The sequence below is a fragment of the Condylura cristata genome, unplaced genomic scaffold, assembly GCF_000260355.1.
Source record: "Condylura cristata isolate star-nosed mole 26May11 unplaced genomic scaffold, ConCri1.0 scaffold00006, whole genome shotgun sequence".
Classification (NCBI taxonomy): domain Eukaryota; kingdom Metazoa; phylum Chordata; class Mammalia; order Eulipotyphla; family Talpidae; genus Condylura; species Condylura cristata.
Window position 1 is genome coordinate 23,214,587 of NW_004567107.1, and position 20,216 is coordinate 23,234,802.

At 37.2% G+C, this 20,216-nt stretch overlaps 1 protein-coding gene across 1 annotated transcript in view; it reads right to left on the minus strand.

Annotated features, from left to right (window-relative positions):
- Positions 1-20,216, minus strand: part of LOC101625838 (myb/SANT-like DNA-binding domain-containing protein 3) — a 109,267-nt gene that overhangs the window by 43,601 nt on the left and 45,450 nt on the right. The window contains exon 3 of the mRNA XM_004677475.2: positions 4,857-4,966. Within this exon, the coding sequence (XP_004677532.1) occupies positions 4,857-4,966 (110 nt within the window). The remainder of the gene's footprint in view (positions 1-4,856; positions 4,967-20,216) is intronic.

Here is a 20,216-nt window from a genome sequence, read left to right on the forward strand (position 1 = left end):
ACCTTTTAAAATAATACTGGAAAAAATGTTAGATGAAAAGCAGGAGATAATAACACATATATAAGTCCTAAGAATTTTGTGTCATTTTTAAATGTATTGTCTAGTCCACAATAAGAAAGTTAATTACACATAGACCTCATTATTTAGAAAAAATAAATATTCAAAGTAAATCCTAGAAGAAAACATCAATACATTTTTCTTATTACCTGTCTTCATGTGTTTTTATTTCCAAGTTTGTAATTTGTTTTATTACTCAGTTTTTTTCTGCAATGAAAAGATTTATCCTTATTATTTATACTTACTGAAGGTGCTCTATTTACTTTAAAAGCAAAAGTATGGCACGCTACCATACCAGGTCAAGTGCTGGCAAAAAGCAGCTTCTGATAACATATTTTATTACCATGTTGATTTTGCTGTAAATTATCAGCACACTTCTACATTAACTTTACTTAAAGTTAAACTTTATGTTAGGAAGTCTTTTTCTACATTCCAATTTTCCAGAGGCCATATTCCTTTATTCTCATTGCCTTAAAATGTACACAATGATGTATGTGATATTGGCATTAGTCTATAATTATATAGTGCATAATCAGCAAAGACCACAGATTCAAAATGTCAAGTACTAAATCTATGAATTTTCAACCCAACTCTTTACTCAACGAATGCCTAATGACTTCCTAATGCGTTTTTCCCAAGGTGCCAATACTGCCCTCTTTGGTAGGTCCCACTAAGAAGGCATTTTTGGTCATCACAATGACAGAGAACATCAGTTACTTAGCAAGTAAAAGTCCCAGAATGCAAGATGTACAGCAACAGAATGGGCAATTCCACACAACACTTATACACATCTAGGAGTTGTGGTTAAGACTTCCTATATACTGGGGCCTCCCTGGTGGCGAGGGATTGAAGTCTCAGTGCTCTCAAGCTATCACCAGCCACTGTGGCATGAGTTCAATCCCTGGCCAGCAGGCCTCTCCTGCTCCCCTCAGCTGTGTATTTCAATAGATCCACATGTTCTGCTCCTCACTGTCTCTGGTGAATCCTCTTAGTCCCACACCTCTGGCCTACAACCCAGTTCTTGTATGAATAAACAAATAAAAAATTTTAAAAAGACCATATACAAATAAACCTGCTTGGTTATAATTTATCCTAATAATGGATTTTATTTTAGCATCACTGTATTCGATACATTTTTGTTTTCAAGTACTTTTGGCATGAAATTACCAATCTTTATTAAATGTAAGCATTTATTACAAATAGATATAAGCATTTGACTACTGTGTTATCCTCCAGCGTAATCATGTGCATTTGACTACTGTATTATCTTCCAGCGTAATCATGTACATTTACATTTAGAAACACTTTTACTATAAATTGTTTATTTCTTCTTTACACTGCAATTATGCATTATATTGATTCATTTAATTATGTGCTTACGTAGGTTACATTATCTATGAATTTCATTTAAGAACAGCAAAGAAACAGAATGCAAATTATCAGTTATAAAAAAGGAGCATTAAGTCTGATAGGGCTAAAACTCTCTAATAGTTAACATTTACCAGAGAGTTTCTATCTAGAAAACACTGACACAACTTTATGTCCTGCCTAACTTAAAAATAAAAACCCTGTGGCATGCATGGTTTAATGCTTAGGGCTAGAACCGTGAAGTCAAATGCTCAAGCCTCGGTCAACTGTCCATAAGTTAGCACCAGTGCTATTTTCCACACATGTAAACTGTTAATTATAATAGTATTTACCTAATAAAATTGTGAGAATTAAACAGAAAATCTACCTTTGCCGTTCTTATCTGGCCAAGGTAAATTCTTAAACATTAGCTGTTGTACTGTTGATACCATTTCTGAGACATAAGTATTTGCTTTGGGCTGACAAATGGGAGAACCAGTTTCCTCATAAGTGGTACACACTCTGACTAAAAACACTCCATTTCTCAGCAAGGTCTCACTATGTCACTTGGTTAATGAGTAGGGCCTAAAACAGTTTAGACAGTATCCCTAAAATTCAGCCTAACAAGCACATTATCTAGGAGTGAGCCTAAGATAGAGAAGTAGACCTGCTATCCCTTGGTTAGTCTGCTTCCGGGGTCTCTCTTAGGAAGAGGAGGCTTGTAGGCAAATTAGGATATGTGCTCAATTTTAACATGCAACTCCAGGCTTAGGGCTGCCTGCTCTATACTGCCAATCACCCCCACTCTTCCCCTTTAGTTGGAAGAATGTGACCCGAAATATTCAGAAAAGTGCAGCAATGTACAACTTTGGAGTTGCATCCCTTGCATACCCACTGTGTGTTGTGGACTGTGCTCAATACAGAAAATAAGAAAACTGTATGTAGCAAGGTTAAGATGGTCCATTTTACATGTCAATTTAACCGTGTCCTAAGGTGTCAGTTAAACATTATTTTTGAGACAATATGTCTGGATGAGACTATCATTTGAGTCAGTAGTCTGAATAGAAAAGATGAAGACGGGGAGAATTCACTCTGTTGTCCTGGGACATGGGGCTTCTCCTTACTCTTAGGCCTTTGGACTTGGCCTAGGACTTACACTATCAGCTCCCCTTATTCTCAAGCACATCTCTCCCTCCCCAAGCCCCGCATCCTATTGGTTATGCATATCATCCATGAGAACAGACATTGATAAATTCAAGAAGAAAGACACATCATCCAGAGAACTCCAGAAAGAATAAAAAAAAGAGAGAAGATAGAAAATAGAGAAAAGGTCACAGGCTTTTCTCTTTATATATTATAAAATTTAAAGGAAAGATGCAAGATTGGTCATTTTTCTTTGCACAAAATTAGTAAAAGCTTTGTTGGTGTGGCAATGACACAATAGCTCTTTTCAATCAATTAAAAAAACTCAACTTTATTTAAAATCCTATTATCATCCGCTAAAACGTGTTTAAATTATGTCCCAGAAAGCTTACATTAGCACTGAAAGCACGTTGAATCATAGGCAAGTTTTCTTAAATGAAAGATACTGCTAAAACATCCAGCAGAGAGGGTTTAATGGACAAGAGGTCATTGTTCCTCAACTGGCAAGAACCTATGTCTAAGCTGAACACATTTATAAGCTTATAAGAAGGCAGAGTCATCAAAGGAAGGTTCGCTCAGCAGCAGAATCAAATCATGCTGTCAGCCCTGAGGCACTTTGCTCCTACAAGGCAAGTAACTTGTCTTTAAACATCTTTATAGCCTCAGCCTCTACACTACCACCTAGCACTAAGTGAACACTGGATAAATATCTACTGATCTCAACTCCTAACTTTTATTTTCCTTTCCTATTTTGCCACAAGGTAAGAATGCAAGGGATTCAGGCAGATCATGAGAGGATGTTCTAGCTGTTCAAGTAAGTTTTAAAAAAAAAAAAGGGCTATTTCTTTAACATTGTTCAAAGCAGCAGGGAAATACTTTGTAATTAATAATAATTACAAGGTAGCACAGGGGGTTAAGTCTCAGCACTAGGAAGCTACCGGCAGCCTGGCTAGGAAGTTGACCCACATGGTACAGCAGACCTCTTTTTATCTCACCCCCTGCTCCGCTCAGCAGTGTATTTCAGGAGATCCTCCTGTTCTGCTCCCCACTCTGTCTCTGGTAAATCCTCTCAAACCTCTACACCTCTGGCCTACACCCCAGCTCTTGTATACATAAGTAAAAAAAAAAAGCCTGTACTCAAAGACAGGAAATTTCAGCATGTAAATAGAAACTACAAATTCTAGAAATAAAATATCTGAAATTAAAAGCTCACAAGATGGGCAGAGTGGAGATGACAGAAAATTAATGAACCTGAAGATAGAGCAATGAAAATTATCAATAAAAAGTAAAATATATGAGAGGCAATATATACAACTAAAGGAAAGAAGTCCGCTTTAGCTGCTACTCTTAAGATGGTTTGAGATGGAGGAGCAGTGCAGCCAGACACAACAACATCATGGCCAGACTGTTGCATAAGTAAATGTAGCAGTGGGTGTAAGGTTGGCTACACGACACCAAAGGTGGATGTTGTGACTAACAGTGAACTATAAACTATGTCACTTCTGGATATAAAGAACCCCTGCAGCTGGACAACACCATACCCCACCACTTTTCCTCTTTTATACTTCAACTCTACACTCATATTTCATGAAAATAAATAAGGTATAGGAGTAAACAGCTTTCCAAGAGGTTTCTAATGTAAGCTTTCTTTCTGATTTTGATTCTCATTTTAATACCATGAAAAGGGTAGAAAATACACCTTTTCTGTTTGAGTGGGTCATACAGAAACTTACCTGAAATTACAGGGTTACTAGAAATACTGACTCTCATGCTTTGATCCCTGACCTCTGTATCCTCTCCTTAAAATCCAAATGGTGGGTACAATTAGAACAAGATCATGAATCAGAAAGTCCTGCTTCTTTCTTGTCTCCCCTCAAATTCTGAATCAAGGACCTCCATTTTGAGAAATATTTGGAGATCAGATTACAATTTAAACACAGAAAAGAAAAAGGAAGAATTTACAATTAGATCTCACATTTAAATAGATCTTTCACATTTTTTTCCAAAGGATGTTCACATCTATTATTGCCAACCTGTCCTCTTAAATCAAGGAAAGGCACATGGAAGGCAAAAATAAAATTATTTCATCAAAAGGCATTCGGGCAGCTCTTTCTGCCCATTTGTATCCTTTCCTTTCCCTTTTCATAATAAACTTGCCTTTTTAAAAAAAGAGAAAAGGCATTAATTAGCAGGCTGTGAGACCAACTTCCTCATGGGGTTGAAGGTAATTTAAGCTTTTAAATGTAAAGACTGTAGAATTCCAAAATGTGAAAAATGTACAAATTTTCCAGTAGATTTGATTTCCTCACCTGAAACTGACATGCACATTTCAAACCATCTCCATCTTCTTTGCAGACTCCTCCATATTTACATGATGATTCATCACAAACTCTTACATCAGACTCCCTCACATTTAATTCTGTAAAAGAGGAAAAGTTGTTTCATATATTTGTCTTTTTCACCCAAATGTATATAACATAATATGAACATCGTGTTGAGGGGCCTCTCTGGTGGCGCAATGGGTTAAGCACGGTAGTAGGAAGATATTCACAGTCACTGCAACACAAGTTCCATCCCCAGCCTGGGAGGTGACCCACATGGCACAGCAGACCTCCCCTGTCTCACCCAATGCTCCCCTCGGCAGCGTATTTCAATCCATCTGCCTGTTTTATTTCCCACTCTGTCTGGTAAATACTCTCACCCTCATGCCTTGGGCCTGTACACCAGTTCTTTTCTGAATAAATCATTTAAAAATTTTAAATTAAAACCTGTTGAGCACCTCATTCATAAATATAAGAAGAATACAGAATATATAAAAAGTTCTATAGGACACAAAATGTTAATAATTCCCCAGAGAGAATCTTGCATAACAACATACCTTAAAGTAACCCAAACCAAAATAAAACTCAAAAATTGCAGGGTCTCACATTAATTCCCTAAGGTAATTCTAGCGATTTTTATATTTTTTCTATTTTGGCCTGCCTAGAGCTTAAGATAATTGCTTTATCACTGTCCTACTTAATATTTTAGATTATTTTTCTAGTGATTAAGTTAGTTTTGAGGATAACATGAATAACTAAAAGGATCTTAATTCTTTTGACATCCAGAATTTCAGGTGATCATTATTCACTCTAGAAAAATCATTTTAATTATAAAGTGAACTTGAATTTCATTCAATAGATATATGTGGAACATATATGTGCACAGAATTAGAGATTCAATTCTTACTAGAATTTAAATTTTTTTTTCTTTTTTTAGAATTTAAAATTTTTTAATGAGTCCTTTTTATCTCAAGCAGCAGAGTGAGTCAACAATACTAGCATTCTGTGGTCATTTTGTTCCAGCCAACACTGTCAATGTTGGTCGGTATTCATCAAATTAAATTTTCTAAGAAATCTAATAAATTGCTTTGAATTTAGTGCTAAGTAAAACTGCCAATCACATGGAGTTGAGTGAAAACTCACTACAAAGCAATTTTCATATCCTTCCTATTGGAATGAGAGATCAACAAATGCACTTATATAAACAATAAACAAATGATTGTTTAAAAACCAACCCTGCAGGGTGGCGAACATGTGAGCTGGGAGCTGCAAGGTCTCCTGCTGCTCTAGAGCAAGATGAGATCTGAGAAACAGACCTCAGGGAGCACTTTTTCAGCACTCTCTTATCCCTGGTTGTTTTCTATTTCTAGATTTCAAAGTAAGACTTAATAGACTGAGTCCAGGAGGTTCTACACCAGTTACATCTGTACTGGTGACATTTCATTGCCTTGCTCTGCCCCATTTGTTCTCACTGCTCTGCAATGGTGTCTCGGGTCTCCTCTAACTATCTGAGCGGCTGATAGTCAAGCACACAAATACTTGGTAACTTTGAGTCACCACTCTGAACCTAGCACTGCCCTACGGTAAACATGGTTTTTTGGGGGTTTTTTGTAACTTACACATTACAAAAATATTTTTTTTCTTTTTCTTAAATGGATCTCAAGTATACAGAATGGTATTACCCTAAATTTTAAGTATACATGTAAGAAAAAGACATGAGCAGAAATTTGAAAACTAATAAAATGCAGTTCTCACTGCTTGTTTGTTCTCATTCAACGCACAGATGACCATTTTTTAACTCCTGTCACCATCACTATGAAAGCTTTATGTTCTTGATACTCAGCTCCCAATATTGGCTCATTCTTTCCTTTCCCCTTGACCATTTTGCATGAGCTGGTGAAGCTCAATTCTAAGTGTGGAATTCGGGTGTTTTGTTTTTGTTTTTTCTTTTATATACCTACATTCCTACCGGGAACTTGCCCAATGTCCTGTTCAATTACTATTTATGTCTTAAAGCCCAAAGAAGACAAAGAAATTTTGATAAAATGCTATGAAAAAAGGATTAGAATGCATATCTCTGGGCCTAGTAGATTATCTATGGGCCTAACCAAGTTGACAAAAATATATATTGTATTGGAATGAAACAAAAAACTACACAATTGGAGAAATAACATTTAGTGCATTTCTCTTTCATTCATAGCCTTAATGTCCAAAACAAATCATTTTTTAAAATAAAGTTTTTACTTTTTAAGTCAAGTTCGGGTTCTGAGCTGTTCTAACCTGATTTGAAATTCTTTTGGGTTGAAATTATATTTTACCTATTGCATTTTAAATGTACAATGCGATTGCAATCTAGAACCTAAACCATCCTTGCCACCCAAGTCTGGACATCAAGATTTGTTCAGGCAACTGTTTGCATGAGGCATTAAGAAACACTCTGGGAAAATAATCATCCTTACAAAAGTGAGGCTGGAAAGTTTAGCCCAATTAACAAAGCTTAGACAAGAGCACTGATCACAAGCACAGGATTGTCTGGGATGTTCCCTGAGCCTTGCCCCAAGACAGACACTGGGGCCACAATGACGAAGAATGCCTTTCACCAAAAACTCAGAAGCAAGATTTAAAGAGCTCTGCTTTGATGACCACATGACAAAAAGCAATGCAGGGGGAGGACAAGATGCAATACAATGCATGACACCTCCACAGCCCTAGGATATCCTGCAGCACAGGACAAGGCCAAGGAGATTGCAGGGTCCGGCAAGGAGGCTCTAATGTACAACATGGCTTCCTCATGTTCCGATTCCTTAAAAAATTTTGAGAATGACCACTGCAAGTTCAAACTCAGTACAGAAGGAATTCTGTTTCTGGATTATCTTCTGGATGCTATTTCTTTTCAAATATTATGTATAGTACCCAATATCAAGAGAGCACGCTACTATCTGTCAATGATGATTATGATTGCATACCTGCATTCCTCAGCCCAAAATGAAATTCAGCAGAACGGACAAATCATTAACTCAAAAATCAGGTCTCCAAACAGAAATGTTTTATACAAAGAAGCACTCTAAAGAGTGTAGCTCAAAACAAAAATGTTTTGCTTTGGTTGCAAATACACCATCTCTAAATGTAAAACTTCTCTCAATTTCATTAACATTTCAAAGATGAGAAATAATACACCCTGCTGGAAGGAACCTTATTTATCTATGAACCTGAGCAGCCCAAACCTCAAACTTTGGCAGCACTAATTAGGTTGGGGCTACAGTACAAACTGAAGTCCCCTGGCCTCCAGAATGATAGGGTGCTTCTATCACCCTTCCATTAAATAGAAGACAGTGGGGGGTCTTAATCATTCACTAATACACTTTACAAAGAGCCAAGAGTGATCTAACAATCACTATAAAGAAAATAAGTCAAACAACCATCAACCTCCAAGATCTCTGTTTACTCTTCATTTCAATCCAGGGACTTAAAAACATTGCCTCCAAATTTATGTCATGTCCTAAGTCAGAAAGGGGGCCTCCTTTAATTATACTTAATTTCTAACAAGCCTGGCTTTCTTCCTTTTGTGATCAAAACTCTTCATCAAGGTAAACACAACTTCTTAGTCTAAAGATATACCACAGTATTTTTAGTCTTCCAATTCCTTTCTTGACCTTTCTATATCAGCTATTCCTCCTGACCTCTAAATTAATAATCTTCATTATTCCCCACCCAACTCTCTGAGCACATTTCATTTACTCATTCTATTGCCTTCTCCTACTGTCTCATTCATGCCCACAACACTGAGAACTTTTCTTGAGCTGAACTCTCCAGATTAACCAAAATGTGCTAGTCTCTGTAAAACACACCAAAGATGTGCCTGGCGGAATGACTCAAGGTTCTCAGATCACTCTCTAGAACCCTCACAGGTACTTTAGCTCCAAGGGGAATTGCTTTTGTGCTTTAGGAGTTAGTTATTTATGTTATCCAGTCTGTGTATGTCAACTGTATTTGTTAACTGTAATTGTGTGGTCTCAACATTTCCTAACAATGAAAATAAATTGCTTATATGAAAACAAAATTAACTGTTACAAAAAGACTTAAGGTGAGCTGCTTTTAAAAACTGCTGTTGATTAGGTGCAAGTAAAGTAAAAATTTAGAATTCTGTATCTACACATCTTTCAGTTCCTTTTTAAAGAGACTAAACCTGCAATTTATAATCAATGTACATGTCTCTGAATATGATTTATTCAAGAAAAGGGAAACGACAACTATTCTCAAAAAAAAATCCTGGGCCCCCTTTCAAATTCTTGTTTAAGAATATATATTTTTAACTTAAGCTCACTTGTGTGATTTCTCACTTTAAGAAATTTTCTTGATTTACTACTAAAATCTTAAGGTACCAAGGGGACTGCTATGATATGTAAAAGTTCTCCCCTCAGCTATTCCATTTTGTAACTACATCTTGTTTCTTCTCAGCATTCTCACCCACTCCCCACCTTAAGTATTCAAACCCTGTTTCTCAACCTTACTAAGTCATCTCTTTTGTTGTCAGAACTATGGCCACTCTTAACAATACTATCAGCTTAAGTCCTATAAATTAAGCCTCTCTAGTTACTATGTGGAAATCTACTTGGTTTTTTACTGATTCACCACAGGACAGGTTCGAACTTTCTGTCTTGGTCTTAGAAGAAAATTTCAATAGGTTATAGTCAGTCTCCAAATGTTAAAAGTGTTTAGGGGAAAACCACTCCTTGGTTAATAAGACAAGTACGGCAATGGCAGGACCCCTGTTTCCCTCCCAAACAAGTCCAGCTAGTCTCAGACCCTGTATCAGACAGTTCTATTATCTCCACAGTGAAAACAGTGGGGACAGTTAAAATATCCCACAGCAGGAAATGATGGAGTATATTCTTGGAATATTGTGCAGCTATTTAAAATATTGTGTATACAATGAAATACCATCACACACCCCTAAGAATGGCCCATATCAAAAAGAGTAGAAGCAGCAAATATTGGCAGAAAAAAGGAATCCTTAATGTTCTATTGGTGACATTGTAGACTGGTCCAGATCCTACAAAAAAACAGCATAGAGGTTTCTCAAAATACTAAAAATAAATCTACCATAGGATCCAGCAATTCCACTCCTAAGTACTGACCTGAGGATTGCAAAAACACTAATTTGAAGAGATATATACACTTCTTTGACCACTGCCAAGTGGTCTATTTACAAGCCAAGTTATAGAAACAACCTAAGGATCCAAGCACAGAAGAGTAGATCAGGAAAATGTAGGTATATGCACAGAAAGGAATACTACTCAGCTATTTAAAAAAAGAAAAGAAAGCTCTTGCCATTTTCAACAACATGGATAGACTGGAGAGGATAATGCTGAGCGAAGTCTGAATGAAAAATAGCCCATTGTCCTAATTACATAAAGAATATAGAAAAACAAAACAGACAAAAACAAACCCCTGACCTCTTACTTCAAAACTGAGGCAACCAGAAGGGAAGGGTGGCCGTAAGAGAGGGTCAGTGAGGGGACCCAATGATACATGATGAGGAATTTGAGGGTTTTTGATGGTGGCTATGGTGTTGAAACATGCCTATAATCCCTAAAACAAATACAATGGTGTAAGCCAACTTTATCTCAATTAAAACAATTAATTAGGTGGTGCAGGTGTTAGTCTCAATGCTATCAAGCTACAGGCAGCCACCACAGCATGAGTTCAACCCTAGGCCAGGTAGCTGACCCACATGGCACAGCAGACCTCTCCTATCTCCCCCGCTGCTTCCCTCAGCAGGGTTTTTCAGATCTGCTTATTTTGCTCCTGACTCTGTCTCTGGTGAATTCTCTTACCCTCTCCCCACCCCTGACACATCTGGTCTATACCCCAGTTCTGTGTATGCATAAATAAAAGTAAATCTTTTTAAAATTAATTAAACAAAATACTATGTACAATATATAGTATACAGAAGTACGCTGATGAACATTTAGTGAAAAGGTGAAGTTCTAGGAAGAGCAATTAGACAAGAAAGGATGTAAAAGTAATCAAGTTGGAAAGTGCCTAGAACAAGTAGGTATACAACAAACATTTGGTTTACCCAGACCTATCTGAGGGACACAAATCACTAAAACTATACTTCCAGTTGAAACCAAATATATTTTTTAAATCTTCAGTTCTAGCAAATGGGGTGAATTAGAAATTAAATTGTCTTCAATTGGTTTACTAGATTAACCATAATTAACCATATTACATTAGTTAGCTTCACTCTAAAGGTAAGAGGAGGGAAATAAGCTATATATTACATGATACAAACTAAAAGCAGTTAACATGAATATTAAATAGCATGAACATCAGATGATTAAACGTCTCTAAGATATATTTGCTGAAAGAAATTTCACATATGCCATACAATTATCTGACTCCGACATTTTTCATCCCGTTCTGCATACTACTGCCAAAATTCCCTTTGTTAAACACCACTTTGATCCTGTCAATCCTCCACCCCCATACCTACAATCATTCCCTGCTGCCTACTTTCAGTTCTAAATGCCTGTGTGTCAGGATGCTACAGGCAAGGTGATGGGAAGGACAATCTACTGCAGGTGCAGAAAGGAAAAAGATCTGTCCTGCACAGAGTATTACAGTAACTTAGGGTCTTTCTAGCCCTGGCCCTAACTGCAGGTCTCCAACTACAAATGTTCTCTCCTTCGCAAAGCTATATCTAGCTCTCACAAATTCAAAGACATTCCGGAATCTGTTAGAATGTGTTTTGTAAGAATGATGATGAAAAATTTCACTTCTGACATGACACACAAAAGGCAGGTTTTTAAAACTATAGAACACTATTTTTACTGTCTATTTAAAAATCTGGAAAGTTTATACAACAAAATATGAACTACTATTGTCTCTTGGTGGAATCCAAACTTTCTTCCATGTCTGTATTTTTCTTCATTGTATAACAATGAACTTGTATTACTTTTAAAATCATATAAATCAATTGCTGGGTATACCACATAAGAATCTCGAAAATATCATGTCAAGTGAAAAGGAGCCACCCTCAAAAGGCCACATGATATGACTTCATGTATATGAAATGTCCAGAATAGACAAATCCATAGAGACATGAAGTCTTTAGGTGTAGTTAGCTGAGAATGAGGGCAGACGAGTAATGGGAGTGACTGTTAACAGAGATGGCCATTCTTTTAGGAGTGATGGAAAAGTTCCTTAATTAGATATTAGATTGTTGTAAAGCATAGTGAATTATTAAAAACCAATGACATGTACATTTTCAGATGACTTTTGTTATACAAATTATGCTTCAATAAAAAAAATTTTTAAATATAGAAATCAGATAAAACAAGCATGTCAATTTTTTTAATTGAAACTAAAAACAATGAACAAGCATTATGATGTGGGGTTTAAAAGGCAGATTGTACAAGCTACACTCTATCACTTATCAGATTTGTGAGCTTAGTAATTTACCACTCATGACTCTGTTCCCGTATCAGTAAAGGGGACAACAGGACCTACACCTCACAATATTGAGGGAGGACCAAATAAAGATATGGAAAACACCCAGAACAGGGCACGACACATCATAAATGCCATGTAAGTGTCAGCCATTTTTACTAACCATTCTGAAGATGTGGAAAATGAACACTGAAACCAACTATGAGAGCATAAATTGACACACATTCTCACAGGATGATGATGCAGTATATATGGAAATGATAATGGTGTATCCTCTAACCCAATGATCTATTTCTAAGAAATTAGGGTAGGATAATGTAGGTAAGGGAAGATGAATGTACAAAATTGTTAACGTCGACATGTATCATAACAACAAAATGGAAAATAGCTTAAGTACTCATCTGTTGAGAATTAAATAAATTATTAATGAAATAATATGCAGCCATTAAAGAATGTAGTAGAAACATAGATGCTGACAGTAGAAAGATCAAACACCACTGTAAAGTAAAAATTTACAAAACTATACAGTAATAATCCAAATTATATTTTCCAGTATGTTTACATAGGTATTTTCAGATTTTTATAAGTATGTTCAACACACTTCCTCTATCAAAACTTTTAAAATTTAATTAATCTAAACATGAGAATAACCCCTCAAGATCTATTTTTTTTTAAGATTTATTTATTTATACATATAAAAACTGGGGTACAGACCAGAGTTGGGGGGCAGGTGAGAGGATTCACCAGAGACAAATGGGGAGCAGAAGAGGGAGATGCACTGAAATGCACTGCTAACGGGAGCAGCGGGTGAGACAGGAGAAGTCTGCTGTGCCGTGTGGGTCAGCTCTCTGGCCAGGGATTGATTTCGTGCTGCAGAGGCTGTGGAGAGCTTCACAGTGCTGTGCTTTACCCCACTGCGACACCGGAGTGAGCCCTCCAGATCTATTTCTAGCACTATTCCTCAGTGTCTAAATGAAGTAGAAAGTAGCCAGAACCCAGGAAAATCACCCATAAAGACAAAAATCTACAAATAACCTGTAAGATGGCACTGGAGAGTCGATATTAACTATTTTAAAAGTAACTTAAAAAAGGCGAGACGTGGAATTCCAATCACTAAATGTAAGAAACTCTAGTTCACTGAAATAAGAATGGGTCTAATAGGGCCCTCCCTGGTGGCGCAACACGTTGGAACGCTGCAATACCAAGCCAAGCCACACCGTGGCCACTTCAGTGAGAGGTCTATTCCCACCCTGGAGGTGATCCACATAACCAGCAGGCCTCTCCTGTCTTGCCCGCTGTCCCCCTCAGCAGTGTACTTTGTCCTGCCTGTTCTGCTCCCCACTCTGTCTCTGGTGAATATTCTCACCGCCCCTGTACCTCTGGCCTTACCCCATTTCTTTATGCATAAATAAATAAATCTTTTTTTAAAATGGGTATAATAACCCTCAAAGAATTACAAGAAATAAATGAAGTCTTTGCAAAGGAGAAATAGAAAAACAATAAAGGATATTTCTCTTTAGTTGAAACCACCGAAATCAAAATATTAAAAAGACATCAAATTGTAAAATAGTTAAGAATTAAAAATAAAAAATGGGTTTAATTAATAGTAATTAGAAAGTGTTCATGGTCTCAACATGAAGAAAAAAACAGTAAATATAATTGCACCACCTCAAAATTATCTCAAACCATTTAAGGTGGGGGGAGTGTACAGGAAAAATGAATACTGGACACTAAGCAAAGACTTTGACTTGACTTGTGAGTAACAGAGAATTTAAATATATCAATTAGGCTGCAAACAACAGATCTGATACAGAAATATCAACTTAAGATTCATTTGAAAAACGGTATTTGAGGAAGGCGACTGACAATGCAAAATAAACTGAACTTGAAAATCCCTGAAGGAGGTATAACCTGTGAGTTGTAGTGGCTCCAGATTAAACAGAAAATGTTAATGCAAATACTAATACCAAGAAAAGGTTCAAAATTTTACCATGTGACCCAGAAATTCTATTTTTAAGTATAAATGTAAGAAAATGAAAATGTGTCCACACAAATATTTGCACAAGAAAGTTCATAGCAGCATTAATCATACTAGCCAAAATAGCCAAAAGGTTCAAAAATTTCGGCATAAACATTAAGGTAATACAGAAGAGAGTGGCAATCATCAGATTCCGTCCTTATATTTTTCCATAGTCTTCAAATATTTTATATCAAATAAATATGATTTTATAACAGAGACTTTATTAGCCATGGAAAAGATTCAGAACATTTGCACAAAAAAAAAAAAAAGAGAAATGGAGCTATGACTAAAAACATAGTACCTGCCAAAGTTTTTGAAGGTAGAAGAATATGTGAGGAACTTTAGAACCTAAAATGACTTTTCAAAAAATGATGAAATAGCTGAGCCATGAAAAATTAATGACACTTATAGAAATAGATTCAAATACTATCAAAAGACTAACAATAAATCATCTAATAAACTAAAAACAGAGGACCTAGACTTAAACATAGCATTTTAAAGTGCCTGAGAAGTGTGCCAATTCACAAATCCTTTATTCTCCCATGAGAGATGTTAACAATGAAATGATTGTTGGAATAATGAAAATATTTCTGTTAAAACAATGTTTCTCACAATGAAAAAAAGGGAAGAGGAGAAAAGAAGTAAATAACTTGATATTATTATCTCCCACTCCAGCTTAAAAAGAATCAATAATTAAATTCTATTAAGTAAATGACATATATAGTGGAAGTGAGGGATAAAATGTGAATTTAAATGATTGGTTATAGTAATAAAAAAGACAGTAACAAGTGTTGGCCAGGATGTGAAGAAATTGGGGCCCTCAGACACTGCTGTTGGAAACCATTTGACAGTTCCTCAAAATATTAAGCATAGAGTGACCATGTGACCTGGGACCCAGAAATTCTACTCTTAAAGATAAATGTAAGAAAATGAAAATGCATCCACACAAATATTTGCACAGGAAAGGTCACAGCATCATTAATCATAATAGCCATAAAGCCATAAATAGCCAAAAATAGCCAAAATAGCCATAAAGAAGAAACTAGCCAAATGTCTGTTAGGTGACATCTGGATAAACAAAATGTGGTATATCCATGATGGAATATTACACAGCCACAAAAAGGAATTAATTATGATGAACCTTGAAAGTATTATGCTAATTAAAATCCAATCACCAAAAGAAAAAAATCACATATTGGATGATTCCACTTATATGCAATTACCAAAATAAGGAAATCCATATGGACAGAAAGCAAATTAGTAGTTGCCAGGAGATAGGGGAAAGAAAGGAATATAGAATATCTATTAATAAGTATGGGGTTTCTTTTGGGGATAAAAATGTTCTGGAATTGGAGAGTGATGATAGAATGATATACAGTGTTGTGAATATAAATAAAAAATATAAAAAGCAGTTAACTACATACCTTCAAAAAAATTCCCAGCACTGTTCAACAAGAAGTTAAACCACCTTTGCTAGAAATATAAGGACAATGGGGCCCTCCCTGGTGGCGCAGCAGGTTAAAGCACAGCACTGAGAATCTGAGGCTGCTTCCACATGAGTTCGATTCCCGCCTGTCCGGGAGGAGACCACATGGCGTGGCAGACCTCTCCTGACCCGCCCGCTGCTCCCCTCAGCAGTGTACCTCATCGATCTGCCTGTTTTGCTCCCCACTCTGTCTCTGGTGAAGCCTCTCGCTGCCGCTGCACCTCTGGCCTGTACCCCAGTTCTGTATGCATAAATAAATAAATCTTTAAAAAAAAAAAGGGCAATGAAGGCAGGATGGCCTCTCATCTATTTATTCTTAATATCTATTAAATTAGATTATACTAACCAGGTATCCAAAGTTCACCAAATAAATTAATACCCATAAATTACATACAAAAGATCTAAAAGCATCATAACTAAGATTCTAACTAATTAGAAAAAATCTCCTCCAGGAATAGTGAACTGCCACTAACAAAGCACTTTTCTTCATCTGAAGTTTTATCATCTATTTATTCCACCCTTACCAACACCATCACAATCCAGAGGATACCCATTTCTATTATGACATTTTTTAAAACTAGATGGAATTCTTCACCATAAGTCTATCACCAAATGTGACTTTTGGGCCTCTCAGTATGTTTTTCTACCTTTTAACCACATTTCCTAAGATAGAAATGCCTAACATACTGAAGCTCATTTGTTCTTCTCTAACACAGTAGAACCAAAAAGGCCCATTATCATTCTTTGTGTTACAAATAAACTAATTCTCCTGGGTATAAAGTTTATCTTTCTTCACATAAATCATAGATTTCCAAACTTTTCCCCCAATGAACTAACAGGTAATGTTTCTGGTGATAAAAGAATGAATACAAATAAAAACGCATAAAATCAAAGCAATAAGCATGAAGTTCAAAGCAAGAGGAGAGCTGAGACAAGAAGACAGTTAAAAAAAAAAAACTTGCTTAGAAAAATAAGAGAAATACAAAGGACTCACTGTAATCTCAAGAGATGACAGGGACAATGTAGACCACTTCAGCTTCTTTGTATTATCACTGATGAAACAGTGTAAATCTGATAAAAGAGAGCTAACATCTAAGTGGCAAGGACAGTGGACAGTACTGGGTTACAGAGTTAGTTCAAAACAAGTGCTTCTGATCCAAACAAATTATACTCCATGGTACCAAAAAACTTTAAATCTGACTTTAAAACTATAGGTGATTAAAAAAAAACAAAAACTAAAAACCACTGCTGATTATTTAAGCTATCTTAACAGGATGCCAGAAAAACATATCAAAAGAATAGATTCCCAATTTTCAAGAAGAGAAAAAGAGATCCAGATAAACATCTATGGGTTACACTGGCTATACAGTCACTGAAAAATTCTAGAATGAACACAGAAAAAAGAAAAAGCCTCCATAGACTCTTTATTAAGGCAAGCAAAAGTGAATGGGAAAAGACAACATGATACAGATTTAGACATGCCTAACAAGACTCCAATGGAATTTTTTAATGATAGTTTGGTGAAGAAAATGTTGAATAGCAGAGGCTAAATTCAACTAGGAGAATGTACAGCAGGTTAATATATATTAATTGATTGATTGATTAATTGACCGGGATAGCTGATTAATATTATCAACATCAACTAGTTTGAAAGGAAATTTATAATAAAATATTGCAGAATTCCATCCTTCTCCTTGATCTAAAACAACTACTAACTTAAAAGGCCACAGTCCTGACAGTCATATTTGCAGGTCAGGCTTCAGAAAAGTCACAGTAGGATGAAATGATGGTCCAGAACCAAAATGGAAAAAAAAAAAACAAAAACAGTTTGGGTCAGGGTTTAGATTTTAAAAATAAGAAAGCTGAAGTGGTAAACTTCAGTTTATACAGAAAACACCTGGTAATAAAAGCTTGTAGAAAATCTTTACCCATAATCTCAAATTGTGTGACTAGATATCCAAAATGAACTAATGTAGTTCTCCAATTAATTTTTTTTTCATTCCCAGACCTTCATCTTTGAAAGGTATAACAAGAAATTACATAATTTAGTTAAAACTTTCTATGTAGGCCAAGAGGTATTGAAGCATGTATCTTAGCACTAGAAAATATTTTATTTGATGAGCCTAACTTATTGATATTACCATGAATATATTCTTGGAAGAAGGTTCAGCTACTATATAACCCAATTTTAACAAAAATTAAGTGAGTGGCTCCAAAATATAGAGCTGTTTAGTAAGGGCTGGAAGCCCCAAAATAGGGGCTTCCCATACCATGCAGGTTTCCAGCATTCTGTCCTTCCTTAAAACTTGTATTATACACTTAAAGAGTTCTTTAGAGGCGGACTGTGAAAAGCTGATATAAAGGAGTCATTTAAATGGCGCCTGTGATGACCTAGAAGAAAAACTACTTTACAGTTACTGCCTTGTTTGAACTAAGTCAAAAGCCTTTGGACAAAACTGTTTGACAGTCACAGTTTTGAGAAATCAACAGGAAAACAGACATACTGATATAAGGGCTGCTGATTGTGAACTATTGTGGGCTATGACTGAAGATACCAGGATCCAATTAAGGTTAACAAAGAATATTTTAAACTTTTAACACTAACTCTTTTCTTTAACCACCCACCTCATCTTCCACTTCTTCCCAGAAAAAAAAGAAGTCTCATCTCTGGTCCCTTCTAGAGGGAACTTTAAGATTCTATCTAAGTCTGTAGGTCCTGAATTGCAATTTTTTTTATCCCAAATTAACATGCTTTACCTTTTTAATTGACCCCAGAATTTTTAGGCTGGTAAAAATACCAAACGCCCATCAAGACAGACTATATTTTGCTAAAGATTAATGAATTTAGTAAGAACATCACATTAGCCCCTGTAACATGCTGACATGGTGGAATCACATACAAGGTTGATAGCCAACATTTGTACAAAAAGGCATTCTAATGTACCTTTTTTTTTTCCTTAAGTAAGATTATTTTTAAAGGATTATCCCATATTCCAATTAACTTTGGAAAAATAAAGTGAAAGTTATTCCATGAAAGGCAATGCTTTTAGTGGATATGCCAACGTTCTCCCTGGTCAAAACCCCTCCCCCCTCATAAAATGCATTATTATGAGGCCGTCAAATCTAAACAGCAGGCTAATGCTTTTTCTTCATTTAGGTACTGTAAGAGTGTATGCTGCGGCTCTCAAGCTCCCTTCTAACTCTCCCAGAACCACAGCCAAAGACAAAAAGGTTGTCCAGCAAGAAAACCAGTGGATTCCCAGTGGCCTTGAAGTACTTGACCCTCCCCTTCCCCTGGTCTCTGCAGGCCCCCCCCTTGCCTCTTCTCCACCCCCTTGGTTTAAAGAAGACAAGTAGAGAATTGAGAATTGATGAAAGAACAAGTTAGCAAGGCTGTGGCTTTTATCACTAGCATCTGCTAGGCCGGCTCCAGAAGGACCCACCAACCCCTAAATGAGACCTAGATGCCTCTCCTTGCCCCAGGGTTCCTCTGGGACCCCCTTTGAAAGGAAGAGGGAACTTTACTGCCCAGATACCCTCCTCCGGTCTCATCCATTAGAGCCCCAGCAAGCTCTTTGTTTCCAGTGTGGGGGGTGGGGGGTGGCCGCCGGCGGCCTTGGAGAGAGGGGAGAGGTCACTCCCTTGATCCCCAAGCTGCCAATCTCCAGGACCTCCGGAAAAACATACAAACACACCCACTGGATCATTCCCGGGAACCAGTTCCCTCTTCCGCACCACCCTAATAACCCAGGGTTACACCTGGCCACATCTAGGCACTCCCTAACACCTCATTACCTTTCGATCGCCCAAACCCTACCTAGAGGTGCTTTACTCACTCACTCCCTGAGCCGACACAAACGGGGCTCAGTCCAAGATCTTCATCCTTTCTCACAATGTAGACCCTAAGTTGTCTCTCTGAGCCCCAGGTTTCACCCACGCTCAACACACAAAAACGTCAGATCACTTCCTGGACGGACCCCTACAATTTTCCCTGTTCATACCCACAGATCGACGGCTCACTCCAAGGCCAAGCGCCCAACCTCTGAACCCAAATTATATATATACATATATACGTGACGTGTGTACACACACACACACACCAGTCACTCCACATGGCCGATGTGTCTTCTGTGTCGCCCGCTTCCTTTGCCCACACGACCCTTGGACTCCAGCGCCCTAAGATCCCCCTAGCACATGGTCATTCGCTGACCCTCAGCCTTGTCGCCCCCACCTCCAGCCACAGAGAGAAAGAGAATGGGGGGGGGTGTAATCGAGAGTCCCCGCCCGCGACTGCCCTCTCTCCCCCCCCCCGAACCCCCACAACACAAACATGCGCTCCCGCGTGCGGACCCGCGACCCCACCGGGAGCCCCGGCCCCGCCACCTCC